At 42.4% G+C, this 19,512-nt stretch overlaps 1 protein-coding gene across 1 annotated transcript in view; it reads left to right on the top strand.

Annotated features, from left to right (window-relative positions):
* Positions 1-11,059, top strand: part of SQOR (sulfide quinone oxidoreductase) — a 57,888-nt gene extending 46,829 nt beyond the window's left edge. Inside the window, exons 7-10 of the mRNA XM_063091108.1 lie at positions 2,789-2,972; positions 9,263-9,330; positions 9,611-9,789; positions 10,788-11,059. Coding sequence (XP_062947178.1) covers positions 2,789-2,972; positions 9,263-9,330; positions 9,611-9,789; positions 10,788-10,845 — 489 coding nt within the window. The 3' untranslated portion in view covers positions 10,846-11,059. The remainder of the gene's footprint in view (positions 1-2,788; positions 2,973-9,262; positions 9,331-9,610; positions 9,790-10,787) is intronic.
* The last annotated feature ends 8,453 nt before the right edge of the window (positions 11,060-19,512 follow it).

The following is a 19,512-nucleotide window of genomic DNA, read 5'->3' as shown; positions in this document are numbered from 1 at the left end:
CAGGGTCATCATTTTGAATAGCTCTTATATAGATATGCTCACATGGCCTACTGGGTTGTTTAGGGCTAGTTTTCACCTTACAAAAGTGTCTCACACTACCCTGTTCTTTGTTTTTATGTGTGTCTTTTTTTGTAGTTTTCCAGTTTTTCTTTTTCCTGGCTGTCAGGCAATCGTGAGGGACTTTGGAAGGCCCTTCCAGCTTTAGCACTTTTAAATTGCTGCTTCAAATTATTTATTGGCTAGAAAACAAGAGAGCCAAACTTGTTAAATTTTATGTTTTTATGTAAAGTAAAAGTGAATGGGCTATGAGTGGGGGCCCAAAGCATACATTTATAAGCAAAGTGTATGAGCTTAAATGCATGAAATTAACTTTATTATTTAGACTTTTGCACTTTGGTTCTCAGCTGTGCTCTGGATAGTTGAGGTTGCAGATAGGGACTTAGATAAATGCATGGTTATTGTTTTTCTGAAGTGTTGCTAAAGAAAGAAGATATTTGTTTCCCTTTTGAATTATAGGACTTCAGGTCAGGTATTCTTTCAATTCCGCTCTTAAAACCTGAATTTCTGAAAATCTACCAGAAGGATTTAAAACAGTGGCTCTCAACCCTGGCTGTGCATTGGAATCACCTGGGGGAGCTTTTAAAATGTGCTGATGCCTGGGTCTTACCCAGAGATATTTTGATTTAATTGATATTTAATTGGTCTGGGGTGCAGAGTGAGGATGGGGGAGTTTCAGAAATTCCCCTAATAGTTTTTATGTCCCACCAGGTTTGAGAACAAGTGCTGTAAAGAATTAGATGTACCCAAAAGTCTTATCTTGGATCTTTAACAGAGAGCTTGTGAAGTGATCCAAGTCTCCTAAGTTTTTAAAAATCTAAACTTGTTTAATGTCATAGAGTCCTAGAACTAGAAGGGACTTTGAAGATTATCTAGTCTAATGCATTTCTTTATGGAAAAGCAAATCGAAGACCTGAGAGGTGAAGCGATTTGTCCAAGTAATAGCATTCTATTTTCATTGTAAACAAACCTTTTCCTTCAAGCCAGAGCTTCTAAGAATGTTATCCACAGGTTTCATGTGTCAGAATGACAGTGGACTTTGTTAAAGTGCAGATTCCTGTGCTTCATGATGACTTACTAGATTGAGATCTTGGGGTGATGGGGCCCAGGAACCTGTGTTTTCTACAAGTCTTCCAAATGCCATGTGTAATCACTAAAGTTTGAAAACCACTACTCTGAATGGATTATGTTTAATGAAGGAGAACCAAGTTATTTATCATGTATAGTTTATGGAAATAAATAATGGATAAAGAACAAGCTACAACTGAGTGCCAATGTTAATTTTTAACAAACTCATAAAGCATACCCTAGTATTTATTTTGTGTAGGATGTTAGCTCAAGTAAAACTCCATGCCTTTATGATTATTATGTGAAAACATTTAATTTTTCTTCTAGAAAAGAACATATAGAATTCATGTGTACTTGTGAAATTCAAGCACATTGGCTCCATCAGATAGTAGTAAGGTGTAGACCTCAGACTGTAGTAAGGTGTAGACCTCAGTTCAGAAAAGTAGTTCTAGTTGACTGCAGAAATATGGACAGGGCCTTAATAATTTGGTGGATGATGGTTGTTGACTGTTTCATCCATTATTCTGCAGACATGCATTCAGTCCCCACATCCATTAACAGACCTGTCCTCAGGGACCCATGCCCCCCAAAGCCACCCTAGATTACCCTGTAGAGGAGCACAATTTGCAGCACTGCTTCCTTAAGATTAATTAAGCTTATAATTGTCTGAGAGTTGGAATAAACACCGTCATCTTCCTAATTCCTATTGCCATCAGTGATTGCTGAGCCCTGGTGAGGACATGGGCCTCCTTATAGACACCAGGGGCTATTGACTATCACAAGGTTAGAATCGTCTTAAAATGCTAAAGGTTTTACCCTAATGAAATGTTATGTAAATGTTTGAATCAGTGTGTCTTCAAGTGGACACACTATCAAATTGAAGTTGCTAGATGGAGTTCATTAAAACTAAATACAAAGAAAGAACTACAAAAAGTGGAAGAGTAATAAACAAAAAGTTAAATAAGCCATCAAAAGTGATTAGGGTGGGTCAGTGCACTATTTCCACAGGGTAAACTTGATACAAAGTGTTTTGGAAAAAGAAACCCACCCCTGCCCTCTGCACGGCTCAGTAAACCCAGTACTGAATCAGACTTTTCTTTCCTAACATTCTTGTCACTCCCCTTTTCAGCTTAAATTGGTATGTTGACAGTTTCCTTTATGTGTTTTGAGAGCTGACCATTTTTGGGAATGATGCTCACTTTCAAGCTTCTCATGTGGTCTTTACAAGTCTTAGGGACTCCGAGCATCTCCTTACAGGATAAAACTGAAGTGCTGGACTTTGCAAGTTGACAGCTAAGGGTCAGGGAGAGAGCAATTGAAATATACCATGTCTTTAATTTTATTAATAACAGAAACATCAGTGGATTTTTTCAGAGTATTAGTGTTACTCTAATATCTGATTCCCCATGCCAGTAGCCACAGGGATCACGTGGACTCTATGGGGAGACTATGTTCACTGAGAGAATGGCTATTTAGTTTATCACCATCCTTCATGGGAACACATAAGATCTAGGAGAATGTACAGATTGGTATAAGCACTAATTGTATGAAGTTCCATGCAGCCATGGTACAGTATATGGAGTAAGGAAGGTCAGGGGAGAGCTTGTGGGGCTGTAGAAATATTGAAAAAAAATGCAAATTTGGATGCTCTCCTTTTGTGTAGTATGAAATGCTTCATGTCACACCGCCAATGAGCCCACCAGATGTCCTCAAGACAAGTCCTTTGGCTGATGCTGCTGGCTGGGTGGACGTGGATAAAGAAACCCTGCAGCACAAGAAATACCCAAATGTGTTTGGGATTGGGGACTGCACCAACCTTCCTACATCAAAGACCGCAGCTGCAGTAGGTAAGATAACCAGCTCTGTTTCTCCTCCTCTCAAAATGATGTGACTCCAAGACACCATCATAGCAAAAACAAAAAATAGCATTCTGCTAGTAATGAAGACAATTTTGTGGCCTAACAGTGACTTTGACCTCCCTCAGACAGAACGAATGAAGCTAGTGTTGTATAAAGAGGAAAATATCTTTTGAGAGCTTTCCCCCAGAGCAGCATGATCTTATCTGCCTTTTCTAGGTCAGAGAGGTTCTTTTCAGGAGAAAGGCAACACTTTTCCAGCTCTCTGGAATTGAGTTACTTGTCATACTGCCATACTTGCATCTCTGGCATTCTTTGCCTCTAATGCCTGGCAGGTTGCCTGTTTTTCTTCTGCCTGAAACACCGTAAAGCTAGGGAAGCATTTGTTTCTCCGGAAAACACATGCGAGTCAATGAAACTTGCAGACCAGAAAATTGTTCTTTTAAGACAAATACAGTGGAGCATGCCCTCATTGGTACAAAATTAAGGCCTCAGCTTGGGAAACTAAATTCTTCACCTTGATATTCTGCACTAGCAGGGAGTGATGGGGAAAATTGCCTTTTAGATCCTGTACTCCCCAGACAGGAACTATCTTCTCCAGAAGCTATAAAACACAGACCTCCCTGCTGACGGGTATGGTTGTGTTTTGTGTGAATCACACACCTGTAGAAACATGTTACTTCCACTGACTATTTCAACCTCAAGAAAGACTTTCTAGGAAACCCACAACACTGAATGTCTTCTTCATTATTCATAGTAATTTCCTCCCAACTTTTTATTTAAAAAATCTCAAACCTATGAGAAATTTGAAAGGAAGTACTATGAATACTCATATACCCTTCAGGCATTAACCAATTATTAGTATTTTGTAACATTTGCCTCATCACTCTATTTATGTGCATTTTTCTTGCTGAGTCATTTGAAAGTCAGTTTAAGCATCATGCTCCTTCACCATAAATACTTCAACCTGCATCTCCTAAGGGGGAGGACATTTACCTCCATATCTACAAGACAATTATTGTGTCCAATTATTTATTATCCATTGTATAATAAAATCATCTCATATACTATCCAGTTTGAATATCCCCAATTTTCCTAAAAAAGTCCCTTGTAGTGCCCCACTCCCCCACCTCCTTAAATCCACTAGCCAGTCAAGGACCACTGGCTGTCATGGCTCTGTCTCTTTACCTTCTTTAATCTAGAACAGGCCTTCTAACATTTGTTGTTTTACTTTTATGACACTGGCATTTTTGAAGAGTTCAGGCTGGTAATCTTGTGGAATATCCCACAATTCAGAATTGTCTAGTTGTTTTCTTATGGTTAGATTCAGGTTATATTTTTTGGCAAGAATCTCCATACATGAGGCTGTACCTCCTGGTGAGGCACCTCAGGAGCCTGTCGTGTTAATTTGTCTTATTTTTGGTGGAGCTAGATTTCATCACTGGGTTAAGGGTTGTCCACTGTTTTTTTCTCCGTTGTAAAAGTACCTTTTGTATTTGTAATTTACAGGTAGTCTGTGGGATGGTACTTTGAATTTACATTCACTTAATGTAAATCTGCTGAATTTATGTGGTGAAAATACCTGTGATGTGAGGCCCAGATTACCCAGCTTTTAGCCTACTTCAAACAAGCAAACATTTAATTCAATGTTTCAAATAGATGACATTTAATATGATTAAACATAAAGTTATAAGTGAAAAGTCTTGCTCCCTGTCCTGCCTTCCATCTGCTCAGCTTCTATATTCCCCCTAACCAGGTAGAGAGCATCCCCCTTGTTTTAACATCTGTTTTTTTTAGTCTGTGTTCCATTGTATGGTTGCTCCAGAACTTATTTGATGAGTTCACCCTTAATTTATATCTGGGTTGTTTCTAACCCATTTTTATTTCAAGCAGTACTGCAGTGAATGCTCTGTTACTTCTTTTTTTTTTCTAAAAAAAACTTCTAGAGCTGGTTAATAACTTCAGAAACATTGCAGGATACAAAATAAATGCCTCAAAATCAGTTGCACTTATATACTCAAATAATGAACTAACAGAAAGAGAAATAAAGAAAGTAAGCCCATTTACAACTGTCATGAAAAAAATAAAATACCTAGAGATCAATTTAACCAAGGAGGTGAAAGACCTCTACAATGAGAACTACAAAGCACTTCTGAAAGAAATTAAAGAAGACACAAAAAGATGGAAAGATATTCCATGCTCTTGGATTGGAAGAATTAACATTGTGAAAATGTCTATACTACCCAAAGTGATCTACAGATTCAATGTAATCCCCATCAAAATACAATGACATTCTTCACAGAAATGGAAAAAACAATCTTACTCTCTCATATGGAACAACAAAAGACCCCAAATAGCCAAAGCAATCCTGAGCAAAAAAAAATAAAGCTGGAGGCATAACACTACCTGACTTTAAATTATACTACAAAGCTGTTGTAACCCAAACAGCATGGTACTGGTATAAAAATAGACATTCAGACCAGTGGAGCAGAATTGAGAACACAGAAATCACCCTTCAGGCTTACAGCCATCTGATATTGGACAAAGGCAACAAAAATCTACATTGGGGAAAAGACTGCCTCTTCAACAAGTGGTTCTGAGAAAACTGGATATCCATATGCAAAAGAATGAAACTAGATATGCACCTCTCACTATGCACTGAAATCAATTCAAAATGGATTAAAGACTTAAGTATAAGTCCTGAAAGTATAACATTATAAGGGAAAATATAGGTGAAACACTTCAGCAACTAGGTCTGGGCACAGACTTTATGAACAAGAGCCTGAAAGCACAAGCAGTAAAAGAAAAAAATAAACAAATGGGACTATATCAAACTAAAAAGCTTCTGCACAGCAAAGGAAACAATCAACAGAGTGGAATGACAACCTACAGAGTGGGAGAAAATTTTTGCTAACTATGTATCAGGCAAGGGATTAATATCCATAATATACAAGGAACTCAAGCAATTATACAGTAAAAAAACAACCCAATTAAAAAGTGGGCAAAGGACCTGAATAGACATTTTTCAAAGGAAGACATACAAATGGTCAACAAGTACATGAAAACATGCTCAACATCACTAGTCATCAGGGAAATGCAAATTAAAACTACATTGAGATACCACCTCATCCCAGGTAGACTGGCTATAATCAAAAAGACAGTGAATAACAAATGCGGGCAAGGGTGTGGAGAGAAGGGAATGCTCCTGCACTGTTGGTGGGACTGTAAATTAGTATAACCACTATGGAAAACAATATGGAGGTTTCTCAAATAACTACAGATAGATCTTCCATATGATCCAGCTATCCCACTTCTGGGTATAAACCCAGATGAATGGAAATCATCATGTCGAAGGGATACCTGCACTCCCATGTTCATCACAGCTCTGTTTACAATAGCCAAGACATGAAACCAACCTAAATGTCTATCGATAGATGATTGGATAAGGGAACTGTGGTATATATACACCATATATAAATAGAAATACTACTCGGCCATAAAAGAGAATGAAATACTCCCATTTGCAACAACATGGATGAGCTTGGAGAAACTTACATTGAGTGAAATAAGCAAAGCACAGATGGATAATACCACATGTACTCACTTAGATGTGGGAGCTAAGAGAGAAAGAAGGAAGGAAAGAAAGACCACAGCAGTGCATTGGACTTGCAGAGGGAGAGAACATACCTAGGGACACAAAGTGGAGTTGGGGGGAAAGAGGCAGGGAGAGTGAGGTTGGGTATAATTGGGTGGGGGTCATGGGGCACAAATGCAATTTGTGGTAATGGGTATGCTGCCAGTATGACTCTGGCCCTGACATCATGGGCACCACGAGGGGTGACAATCAGCTTTGTATTCATGAATATTCATAACCAATAAGAAAATGAATGCTGTTCGTTATTTCATATATGTGAAAATGTATTTGCTCTTTAATGTCTAAACAGTAGTTCTAGCTGTCCCCAAGTAGATCTGCACTTCTTATTAGATTCCCCTCCCCGAAATCTCTGAGTATCCCTAGGCAATGCTTATTACACTCATTCCACAAATCCATCCTTGGATTTACTTGCCACACAGCCTCCCTCCAGACCACTATGCTATTGTGAGTGAGACTCCATCTTGCCATGTTGGATCTGGCTTTTCTGGGGCTCCTGCCTCTTGCTCTGCTTCTCTCTGCCTCAGGACTCTTCCTTAATCACCTGCAGCACAGCCAAGACCAGGGTTTGGCAAATTAGTCCATTTCTGTTGCTTATAACAGAATACCTGAAACTGAATCTTACAGTTTTGGAGGCTGGGAAATCCACAGTCCAGAGCACACATCTGGTGAGGGCCTTCTACAATGATGCAGGATGTCACATGGTGAGAAAATGGCCTGAGCAAGAGTGAGTTAACCTTCTCACTTGCTCTCCTTATAAAGCCATCAGAGTCACATGTATCGCTCTGTGAATGGATCAATCCATTCAGGAAGGCACAGTCCTCACAATCTAATCACCTCTTAAAGGCCCCATCTTTTAAATACCATAATCTGATTTCCCACTCTCTTAACACTGTTACAATGGAGATCAAATTTCAGTGAGTTTTGGGGGGCCATTTCCATCCACAGCAGTGGTTTTGAACAAAAGTTAACTGAAGGCTTAGGTGTAACAGAAGGGGATTGCGATAAAAGAAGAAAACCCACAACTCACATATGCCTGCACACAGACACACTTTAAACCCGGACACTGAGTATGATGCTTCCTGCATCCACAGGCCTAACCTCTCTGCAGCGGTACTCACCTGCCATCTTCTCTCCTTCTCAGTTGACCTTGGTGCTGCTGCAGGGGCCTCCACAGGTCTCCTCAGTACAGATTCCAAACTGTTTATGACTCCCAAAGAGGAATAAAGTTTTCTGAAAGGGAAATATGATCTTTAGAAATATTGCTTTGTCTACAATAAAGACTTAATATTTTTAATTACATTTAATATTTTTAAGCAGAGATATTTACTCATTTTTTTGAACCCCCTCATTCTAGAAAAAAACTCATTGCTTTTTTGATTTGAGTGTCAGCAAACTACAATCTGCAGCAGATATATTCTACTGCCTTTTTCTGTACAGCTGGCTAAGCATGGTTTCTACAGTTGAACATTTATAATCAATTGGATAATAGGGGTCATGAACTCTTTCTCTTCCTAAGAAAAAGAATACCATTCTTCTCATTAGTAGTCCTATACTAGAAAAGATTATTATATTTTGAATTTTATTAATAAGATTTTTTTTTGTGAAAATCTTCATTTTTTTCTCTTCTTATGTAATATCTTTGATTTTGCCTCTTAGCCTGTAAGGCTTATCATTTTTCTTTATTGAAAATGTTTGCTGACCCCTGATTTGGGTGATTACAGAATAATACTTTTATGAGCATTTTACAATATAAAGGTAAGCCATCTTTTCTCAAAAGTAAACCCCATGTTCTAGCTCTAGAGACACAAACTGTTTGTATCTTTAAAAAGACAATCTTAATTACCCAAAATTGAACACAGATGATATTGAGGAATTATTGCTAATATTTCTAGTTGTGAAAATGCTATCGTATTGTTGTTAAAAAAATCCCCAATCTATCATAGATACACATAGAAATATAGGTGAATTGGTATGATGTCTGCTCTAAAAATACTCCAGAAAAAACATGACGTGTGTGATGGAATAGATGAAACAACAGAATTTGAACATTTTCATAACAGAAAAGGCAGTCTCCCCACTCTTGCCTTTGAAAAACAAATATATATATTATATACATATATATTACATATATATATATGTATAGAGAGAGACATGTATAAATATACTATACCTGTCTGGTCCAGCCTCAGCCAGCGCGATCCAGTAGAGAGGAAAGCCCAGCGCTTTGCCCAACCGGATATGCCTGGGGCGACCAGTCCAGGCTGTCTGTGAACAGGAACACAGGGATATCCTGGACGGCCAAGGGACACTGGCACACAGCCAAGCCGACAGCCATCCACCCCCAGGAGGAGGAGTGGGGCTGGGGCAGGGCCATCCTTTCAGTCCTGCTGGAGGGAGATAGCTCTTTCATTTCAAACCTGCAGAAACATCTGTGTGGGTCTTTGATGAATCCAAGAACCCCCTCGGTTAGTCACAACTTCAAGTAAGAAGGTCATGTTTTAGTCACAATCTAGAGGAGCGGGGAGTGGAATCTTCTTAACTTGTTGACATTGAAGTTATTAGCTGATTAGTTTTCGTAGAAAATCTAGGTGCTTATATTTTTCTGACTTTTCCATTTCTCTTGTAGCTGCCCAGTCAGGAATCCTGGATAGAACAATTTCCATGATTATGAAGCATCGAACGCCAACGAGGAAGGTTTGTATGCCTTGTAAGAATCATTATCTTAATTATCTCCCATTTTACATGAAAGCAGTGTTTTCTCACAAGTTTGACACTTTCTTAATTAGTTTCTTCAATATGGGCACTTCAATTTTTGCCTTTAGTACTATTTTTTTTTGTATATAATTGACATTTTTCACAATTACAAAAAAATTAGAATGTCCAAAAAAATTACAATCACTCAGAGCAGTTCTAACGTGTTTACATAATACCATGAAAAAAAATCTTTCCAACTCAGTCTCATTTACAATTTCAGTATGATGGCTACACATCGTGTCCACTGGTGACCAGCTACAACCGGGTGATTCTTGCGGAGTTTGACTATAATGCTCAGCCGCTGGAAACCTTCCCCTTTGATCAGAGCAAAGAGCGACTTTCCATGTACCTCATGAAAGCTGACATGATGCCTTTCCTGTACTGGAATATGTTGCTAAGGTTAGTGCATCGCCTGGTTCCAGGGTGAGTAAAGGGGCCTGTAGCACACCTACCACCCGCAGGGATACAGCCTGTTCTCTTCATTGGCAGTGACCATGTCTTTTGTCTTCCATGATCTATCTGGCCCTTCCAAGATCTGACTTTCACATGTCAAGTATTTCTCCTCTGCTACCTTACTTTTGTTTCCATTATGTTGCAGGAAAAATAAAACGTGATTAAGAGCGTAGGCTTTGGAGTCGGACCTGTATTTGAGTCCGCCATTTACTAGCTTTGTGTCCTAGAGCAAGCTGCTTAAAGTCTGTGTTTAAGTTTCTTATCTGCAAAATGAAAGTAACATTGTTTACCTCACCAGATGGAGATTAATGAGATAACACATAAAGAGATAACCCGTAGTAGGCATTTGATAACTAGAGTAATGAAAATTAATAGTTCCTCTTCTTTGTTCCAGAAAATGATCTCATTTGACTTTTCCAAACCCATGTGAGATAGGTAGGTCAGGATATCTACACCAGTGGTCCTCACCCAAAGGCAATTTTGCTCCCCCAGGAGACGTGTGGCAATATCTGGAGACATTTTTGGTTGTCACAACTGAAGGGGTGCTACTGGCATCTAGTGAGCAGAGGCCGGGGGTGCTGCAAATCATCCTACAATGCACAGGTCAGCCCCCAGAACAAAGAATTATCTGGTCCAAAATGTCAATAGGGCCAAGGTTGAGAAATCCTGACCTACAGTTAATTTATGAGCAAAGGAAAGCAGAGAGGACAGCAGTTTGCACGTAGTAGAGGCTTCGTGCAGGTTTGCTGAATCACACAGCAAATCAGTGTCAAAGCAGATTGTCCCTCCTGGCCATGGGATCTTTCTACCTCACTAGACAAATCGTGCTTTACGTGCTGATAAGTACGCTCTGTGAGCAGCCTGGCTCCCCTTTCAACATCCTGCTGGCTGAAGTCACTCCATCTCTTTTGCTGTGAATATCTTTTCTATGTTATTTCTTACAGGGGTTACTGGGGAGGACCAGCCTTTCTGCGGAAGTTGTTCCATCTGGGTATGAGTTAAGGATGGCTCAGCCCTTGTTCTTTTTGGATGGCTTCTGGAACAAAATCAGTCTCTGATGGATCAACAGCAGCATGAACTACTGGGAACCTAACACTGTAAAGAGTTTTTTGCTGGATAATGGTGACCAAATGCCTCCCTCTTCAGTACCCATGAACAGCCACCATGTAGGCTGCCCAGGATGGGCTTTATTCTTTGGAAACATTCAAATGAAAGAGTAGACTTCTGTTTTCTAAATAAAAGTTTGTCATTGATTGAGTTCTATGAGAAAATTTTATCTTGACTGGTGGGAATGAAAAGTTATAGTACTTGGGAGAAAAAGATGGTGGTGGTGGGACAGATTACTTGTTAGCTACTATGACTATTCAACTTATATCTGGCATAATTTCACAGAGCCTATTTGGATTGACAGAAAAAGAGTCATTCCAGGGACAATATTGTTTCAAACACAGTGCACGGTAGGCCTGAACATGTGCTGCTTAGAACTCCTGCTGCGGGAGCTTGGTGGACTGTGAGCCCAGCTGCCACTCCTCTGGTCCCACCACCCTATTGGTGCTGAGTTATGCTTTCTCCAAGCCAGTGATTGAACATGGTGGGGTACTAGTGCCAGCCTACTCCTTGGGGAGCGGGACTTCTCTGCAGGGCAACTTTGGCTCCAGGACTCCCCATCAACCAGGCTGAAGCTTTCTTAGAACTGCGCTAAGACTGATATTCTCTTATCCAGTCCTCCTTCCTTCCCCCTCTCCCTTCTCAAGGGTTTTACCTCTATGTGATCTGAAGATCAGCCTTGCCATCTCCTGTTCCTTCTCCTGTATCCTTCACTGGCATTTCCCCCACTAAATCTCTTGCAAATATATTTCTCTCATGGCACCTGTTTCTTAGAGAACTAACACAATGAGATTGGGGTTAGAGGAATCCCGATGTGTGTGGCAAGCATTTGCTCAATTTAGTAAGAACTTTGGCCAATAGAGTTTTGAATAAGTTCACACTGGACATATTGCAGGAAATAATTCCAGTTTATTTGAAGCTCAGCAGTGCCTTCAAAATAATTTGTTCCCAATCAGTTTATTGTGGAAGTTTACAGCTTCAGTTCAATCTGACATTTTAAAGCTGGGTACATTTCATATTTACAAACTCCCCCAAAGGGAAGGGCATAGCAGTCTATGCAACAAGCCCTTTTACGTGTTACTAGGGTTGTCAAGTCTCTCTGGTTTCCTGAAGTTCTCAATGACTTTAGAAACTCCATTCATTCATTCATTCATTCATTCATTCAACAAATATCTACCGAGCACCTACCACCTGCCAAGCACTACTCTCTACCCAGGTGATGCAATGGTGAACTAGAAAGATAAGGGCCCTGCCCACATTCTTGTGGATCCAGTGGTAGTCTCCCACTCTTACTTTCCTGGGATGCCAGGAATCTTGCTGAGTGAGGCCACAAATTGATGTGGGAAGTAGGCTTTCTTCAGTGGCACACATTCTGGGACAGAGCAGGGTACCAGCCTAGCAGCAGGCTCCTAACCTGTCAGCAGGGGTGGAAGATGTTTTCTCGGGCAACCACACATTCTGGTTTGTCTGGGAGCTTCCTATTTAACAGCTATTGTCCTGGCATAACTTAAAGTGCCCCCTTTAACTCTCCCAAATGTCCTAGTTTGGACAATAGATTATGATCACTCTAGAGATCACTCTGCTTCCACTGCTTTCCAGTCCCAGAATGAGAGAATCGTGCACAAATGGGACTAACTCAGGTCTTGTCCTCTCATTTGCTTTCACATGGTGCTAGTGAAACAAGCAGGGGTGGGATTATTTTGCCCTGTTCTCTGAGTCCTGGCAAAGAAACTCTGTGCCTTTCTGGAGTTCCTGCTGGAGACTGCTGTGACCTGGCTCCTGGCGGGCTGCTTGCTCTCAGTGTGGGAATCTGGGAGAGTTGTGGGCTATTCACCCCAAATGATACAGCCAGGACTGTCTACTTGGATGTGGACAAAAGTGCTGGCAAGGTTGGTTTCTGCATTTTTGGAGAACTGGGATATGATTCCTGGGAATGGCTGAGGCATGGGTGGAGTAACTTTGAAATCCTTGGCAGAGTTAACTTGAGCCTCCTGGGTCTGTTTCTCAATAAAACCTCCAAGCATCAGGGAATTGCTTCTGTGTTCACATCATGCTGGACAGAATTCATTGCCAAGGCAGGAGGGAACGGTGACTACTGTTGGCCAGCACGTTAGTCTCCAGCTTTCATTCCTCTGAGCTGGGTAATGTAACAAATATGCTGAATTCTAGAATAGCTTAGCCTCAGAAACCTTACCACCTTATCCACAAATTTGGGGTTAGCAAAGAGAGAGGCTTTCCCTTGCGACTGCCTCCATGATTAGGAGTGGGCAGCAGGAAGAGAAGGTAAGACTAGGGCAGGGAGAAAGGGAGGTCCTGCTCTGTGGAGGGCTCCCAACTCAGACAGATGCCTTCGGAGCCCAGAAGTGACACAGTGCTGGGACTGCTGACCTGGGGAATCCCCCTTAAACCCTTCATGCCTGTCTCCAGAGCTTCCTCCTGCTCAATTTCTCCCTCGCTGAGGGAGTTTTTGGAGGAATGACAGGAGATTGTAGCAGTGTGAGTGAGGTATGGACTGGGGAGAAGACTCCAATTAGGGTGACCAAGGCCAGGGCCAACTAACTTCAAGATGATGAGGGCTTGATCTAAGGTAGTGGCACTAAGAGAAGGAAAAAAATTCATAGGTATTTAGGTTGTCATATCAGTCAGGAAAACAGAAACCACTATATAATAGTTTAAGCAGAAACAAATTAAATATCACAGAGTTTGGCAAATTATGACCTGTGTGCCAAATGTAGCCTGCTGCCTGTCCTTATAAATAAAGTTTTGTTGGAACACGGTTGTGCCTATTTGTTATGTGATGTTTGTGGGTGCTTTTGCACTAAAAGGCAGAGTCGAGCAGTTGTGACAGAGACCACATGTAGCCTGCAAAGCTAAAATATTTACTATCTGACCCTTTACAGAAAAAGCTTGCTGACTTCTGGAACACTGCTAAGTAGGTGCTTACAGAATTCTAGGTAGGGCTGGGGAACGAGAAACATAAAAAACTACTGTTGGTTTTCAGGAGATCAGAAGGCTGCAGGTGCGCAAATACTGGCTCCGTAATCTTGGCTGTTTGTTGGCCACATCAAAGTAGGTGATTGCAGAAGGTTGCCTAGAGCTGACTCAAGCCTCCAGTCTACAGATGCAAATGCTCTCCTGCCCAACCCCGCACCATTGCCAGAGGGGGAAGGGCTTCTCTTCTGTCTTCCAATCTGGCACTAGTGTCCCTTATTGGCTGGGTCTAAACTCTAAATGGAACTGGATGTTTTCCAGCATTTTCTCTTGATACAGGGATAAGTGTAGAAGGGATAGGGATAGGGAAGTCCAGGGCCTTGGGGTGACTAGTGAGGGTAGATATTTGGAGGCTGGGATGACTCCCAGCTTGGGTGACTGTGATGAATTGTGTTACCACTCACGGGAAGGAAGAAGAGCAGAAAAGAAGAAGATTCTGAATAGAAGGGGAAGCCCTGTCAGGAGGTTAAATTCCCAAACCCCTGCCAACTGTGGAGTGGAGTCACAGCCATCTGCCCCAATGGGACTTTACTCAGATTTATTCACAGAGTAAAACCATATAGTACTTTTGACTTAAGAAAAATTGGCATTTCAAGCCTGTGATTAACAGATCCTGCTATGGCTGATGAAAGCCAGCTCACAGGCTAAAGCAGTTATAAATATTCCTTTTGGTAGGTTTAAAGGAGACCTTCCAGGAGTTGGGAAACTTTGGCAATCTCTTTAGGCCAGAGGCTCTGCTGGCACGCATAGTCTGTAAATGACAGAGAGAGGCCTGAAGTAAAGCAACAAAGTGAGAGGAATAGACTGGAGGGAGAGGTGGTAAGAGGCAGGGGGGTGGAGAGGAGAGAAGGGGATGCTCTTAGGACAGGCCTTATTAAAAAGGTAAGAGGTCACCTAATTCCCTTTGGGGGCAATGGGAGGATATGGGACAGGGCTCTGGGACCACAACTGCTGACCAGCCCTAGGCGTCTCTCCCCACCTTGTATACTGTCAGTCAGGGCCCCTCCTTCTCCCACAGCAGGCTCCTTGCTGTTGACTGGGGACCATGCTCTGAAATTTAACACAATTGTGGCAGAAAACTCTCCTCACCCTATACCCTTATCTGAGCAGAGACTCAAGGACCTCAGTTGTGTGCTTTTTCACTCCAGCAGAATTGATTTCATTAGCTTTACCTCCCTAATTTGGTAATAGTTCAGCTCACAAATCCATCCTTACATCCTACTAATTCACCTTATGCTGACTAATTAGTGGTTGTTTTCTAAGTAAGTATCGCCCTCTAATGGTTTTTCTGTGCAAATACAATACAGTAGGTGCTTAAACATCAATAACTGTAAAAACACATAGTAATTGCTTGGGAATGCATCTTTGTGTCCCCCTAAAATTCTTATGTTGAGGATCTAAGTCCCTTTGTGGCTGTGTTTGGAGACAGAGCCTTTACAGATGTATCTAAGGTTAAATGAGGCCATAGGCGTGGGGCCCCGATACTATAGGATTAGTGTCCTTATAACAAGAGACACCAGAGAAGTCTCTCTCTCTCTCTCTCTCTCTCTCTCTCTGTCATGTGAGGACACAGTGAGAAGGCAGCCTTCTGCAAGCCAGGAAGAGAGCCCTCACCAGAATCTGACCATGCTGGCAACTGGATCTTGGACTTTCAATCTCCAGAACTGTGGAGATTGAAATTTCCATTGCTTAAGCAACCCAATCAATGGTATTTTGTTATAGCAGCTTGAGCTGACTAAAGCAGTAATTGAATGGTTATCAAATGGTTATGGTTAAGATAAAACTTTTCTAGAATCCAATTTGCAAATCTAGAATTTATAAATCTACATATTTAAGGTAACATGTCAAATGAGAAGTAGAACTTGGATTTGAACCTTGGTAAGTTCTCACAGTGTCTTGGGAAAATTATAGACATCAGGATTACTTTGGAACTTTCCTTCCGGTTCAGCACTGTCCTATTTCTGCTTAGAGAGTAAAAGAAAAGAAAGAAATGCATTTGTTCAAATTTTCTCACTTGCAAAAAAAAGTAATTTATTGGGCTTAAGTATGTAGGAAGTCTGGGAAAGACATCGGGCATGGCTGGATTAAGAAGCTCAGTTTTGAAACAGAGCACACCCAGGGTCCTAGGCATGCCAAAAACACCACTTCCTTGTGGGTGGCCCACGACAGCCACTGCCACAGCCATGGCTGCTGCAAAAGTGGCTTGATGCCACAGCAGTAGCTACAGCTGCTGTGCAGGTGGCTCGCCAGATACTCAACTGCAGTGACACCAGCAGAGACTGGAAAAAGAAGAGGACGTCTCTCTCCTCAAAGCCCACTCCAGAGTAATAGAAGAAGCAAGTGCTTACCAAGCCCCTGCTTTATTTCTGATTTTAGTAATTTCTGTCTTCTCTCTTTTCTTTTTGGTCAGTCTAGATAAAGGTTTGCAAATTTTGTTGATCTTTATAAAGAATCAACTTTTGGTTTTGTTGATTTTATCTATTGTTTTTTAGTTCCCTATTTCATATATTCCTGTTGTAATCTTTGTTATTTCCTACTTACATTTGCTTTTGGTTTAGGTTGCTCTTCTTTTTCTATTTTCTTAAGGTAGAAGTTTACATTACTGATTTGAGATTTTTCTTATTTTTAATATAGGCGTTTACAAGTATAAATTTTCCTCTAAATACTGCATGAGCCCTGCATCCTATTAATTTTGATATGTTGTACTTTGATTTATTATCTCAAAGTACTCTCTAATTTCCCTGTGATTTTTCTTTTTACTTTTTGTTTATTTAGGAGAGTGTTGCTTAATTTCCACACATTTGTGAACTTTCTAAATTTCCTTCTGTGATTTTGGTCAGAGAACATATTTCCTATGCTCTTAGTCTTTTAAAATATGCTATGACTTGTTTTGTGGCCAAAAATAAATTTAAAAAAAAGGAAATAATAAAGTTTTGGTAGTTACTGCTTTAAAAAAAGAAAAAAGAAAAAGATAAAGAAGCTCGGTTTCTTACTTCTTTCACCTTTCAGCTCTGTCTTTCTTTGTGGGGGTTTCTTTCCCATGTAGACTCACATCACAAAATGGGACCTGGCAGGGTTACACTTACCTGGTCCTTACAGCCCACAGTCTAGACACTGCTCTTTTCTGTGACAGTAAAAGTCTGGAGAGAGCTTTGATGATCTAAGCTGGGTTTCTGACTTTCCTGAACCAATCACGTGCCCATCCTTGAGGGAGAGGGTTGGGTCAGCCCTGTGTGAGCCTCCTGGACTGAGGTTGGGGGTGCTGGTGGTTCTCCATTGCGGTGCTAAGCTTAAAAATCCATGTCTACTACAAGGATAAGAAGGTGGACACATCTGTCTTCTCCATTATCAGTGTTATTTATTCACTCATCCTCCCTCTATGGATCGTATGGGGCCTGGCTGGCTGCTGGGGGTCCTCAGGTGTGAATAAGATGGGCTCCATACTTGGTGGAGCTTCCCGTCTAAGGGAGCCCGAGTTCACAGGGGAGTCCCCTTGGGCACTCGCAGGCAGAGCATCCTCCTGTCCAGGAGAGGCACAGCAGCTCCTGATCAAGGAGGATAGGTTTTTGGCGTCTGACACCATGGCTTTCTGCCAGCACCCGCGTACAATGGCCCTTCTAGGGTCACAGGGCCTCCCAGTGGCTCTGTGACAGACCTAACGAAGCCGTGGCTCAGGCACTGAGGGCGCGGGACGGGGAGAGAGCGCCGGCTCGTCCCTGGAGCCCGGGCTGTGAGCGCCCCCTGCCGGAAAGCCGGAGCACCTGCGTGCCGCCGACGCCTGCGGCGTCCCTGTCCTTCCTGATCTTCTTGCAAACTGCCTAGAAACGCTTGGTTTGACCAGTTAGAAGCAAAGCCACGCTGTGAAATGACCGCTGTGCGCGGCCAGCGCTGGGTAGAGAAGGCCAAACTCCCTCAGGGGGAGCCCTGCCCCTCCCACCAGCCACCTTCCTGCCGCCCCACGACGCACAAGGACCCAGAGTTTCCAGAAGTGCCCCGCGCTCTGTCCTGCCGCCTCTGCTTCCCCTCGGTCGGAACGCCCCTCCTTCCGTTCAGCGGGCTCCCACGCCCTCTCGAGGACGCTGGCCGAGAGCCGCCCTGCTGCGCCCGCAGGGCATCGCGCTGCCCGGCCGGCTGCCGCGCCCTCGCTGCCGCCCCGCCTGAGCCGGGGGAGCGCGGGCTTCGCTTTCCCCGCAGGGCTCGGCAAACCCTTCTCAGAAACGAGTGCACGGCCAGACATCGCAAGGGGACGTGCTTTCCGCTGGACGCGTGCACACAAATGCGGGCCTTTATTATTTCACTCCAGCCCCATATTTAATGATAAAGCATTTGTGAGCCAAGTACAACCGATTAACACTGATTTCTAATCTCTCTTCTTGACGCTTGGGAGACAAGACAATATATAAGATGAGGGTCTTACGTTTTCAGAGGCGAGATTTAATGTACATGAGGGTAAATGGCAGGGAACAAAACTAACTGTAGGTAAATATGGTCGTTCTGGTTAAGTTCCACGGGAGCTGGGAGGAGGACCATACCGTGTCCTGCTGAGTTTGCACAGCCATAGTCCTTATCACAGTCATAATCAAAATAACATTAGTAGCTACAATCGATAGAGCGCTTTGAGGCGGCCACCGGGTTAAGCGCTTTGCATACAATTTCTTCTTTGGAAGACCACCTTACGGGAGGGCATCTCACCCGTGTTGTACCGAAAACTGAGGCTTAAAGAGAAGTAACTTGCCTAGGTCACGTGGCTAGGAAGCCGCAAGGTCAGATTAGAGCCACGAGAGGGCGCTCCTCCCTTTTCTATAATGTCCTGTGGGTCTCGCTTTTCTTCAGGGGCGCCTTTGACAATGTAAAAACCCACATGAACACTCTCTCTCTCCTTGTTTGTTTATATCGGGATGGGCAGCACTGGAAATATGGGTTGTAGGTAGGATGAGAACGTTTCTGGAGCTGGAAATTATGCTACATCTGGTCTAACGAGAAGCAACATATTTTAATTTAGGAGTCTTGTAAAATCTGGGATGTTGGTCATCAATATTGAGATGAAACTGTAAAGCTATGAGAGGCCTTTGTGTGTCACGGCTGGCGAGCCACATTGTGTGTGTGTGTGTGTGTGTGTGTGTGTGTGTGTACGTGCACACGTGAGCCTGCACACTCACCCAGAGCTTCCTCCAGTTAGTCCTGGGTTCTTCCTTGCCCTGAGTACACTTAGGACTAAAGCCTCATTCACCTGTGTATTTGCCTATTCTGTTCCTGTCCCTGGTGTTAATGTCCCCTGAGCCTCTGCGTGTTTAAATTCTACTTATTCTCTACAGAGGAGTATTCCCTTCACCAAATATTAGACTTCTTGAGGGCAAAGTGTTTGTTTACTTTATGAACTGAAGACTTACTATGCACTCATGTTGGGTCTTGATGCTGGGTGACTGCATGTGTCTGTGGTTCCCAAACCTGGTGGTACATCCCAATCAGCTCTTTTCAAAATATGGCTTCTCAAACCTTCACCTGGAGGTTCTGTCTAGATGGGTTTGGGCCGAAGCCTGGCATCTGTGGTGCATGAACAGTGTGCTCCCA

The sequence above is a fragment of the Cynocephalus volans genome, chromosome 3 (genome assembly GCF_027409185.1).
Source record: "Cynocephalus volans isolate mCynVol1 chromosome 3, mCynVol1.pri, whole genome shotgun sequence".
Classification (NCBI taxonomy): Eukaryota; Metazoa; Chordata; class Mammalia; order Dermoptera; family Cynocephalidae; genus Cynocephalus; species Cynocephalus volans.
This window is presented reverse-complemented; position numbering and strand designations above follow the sequence as displayed.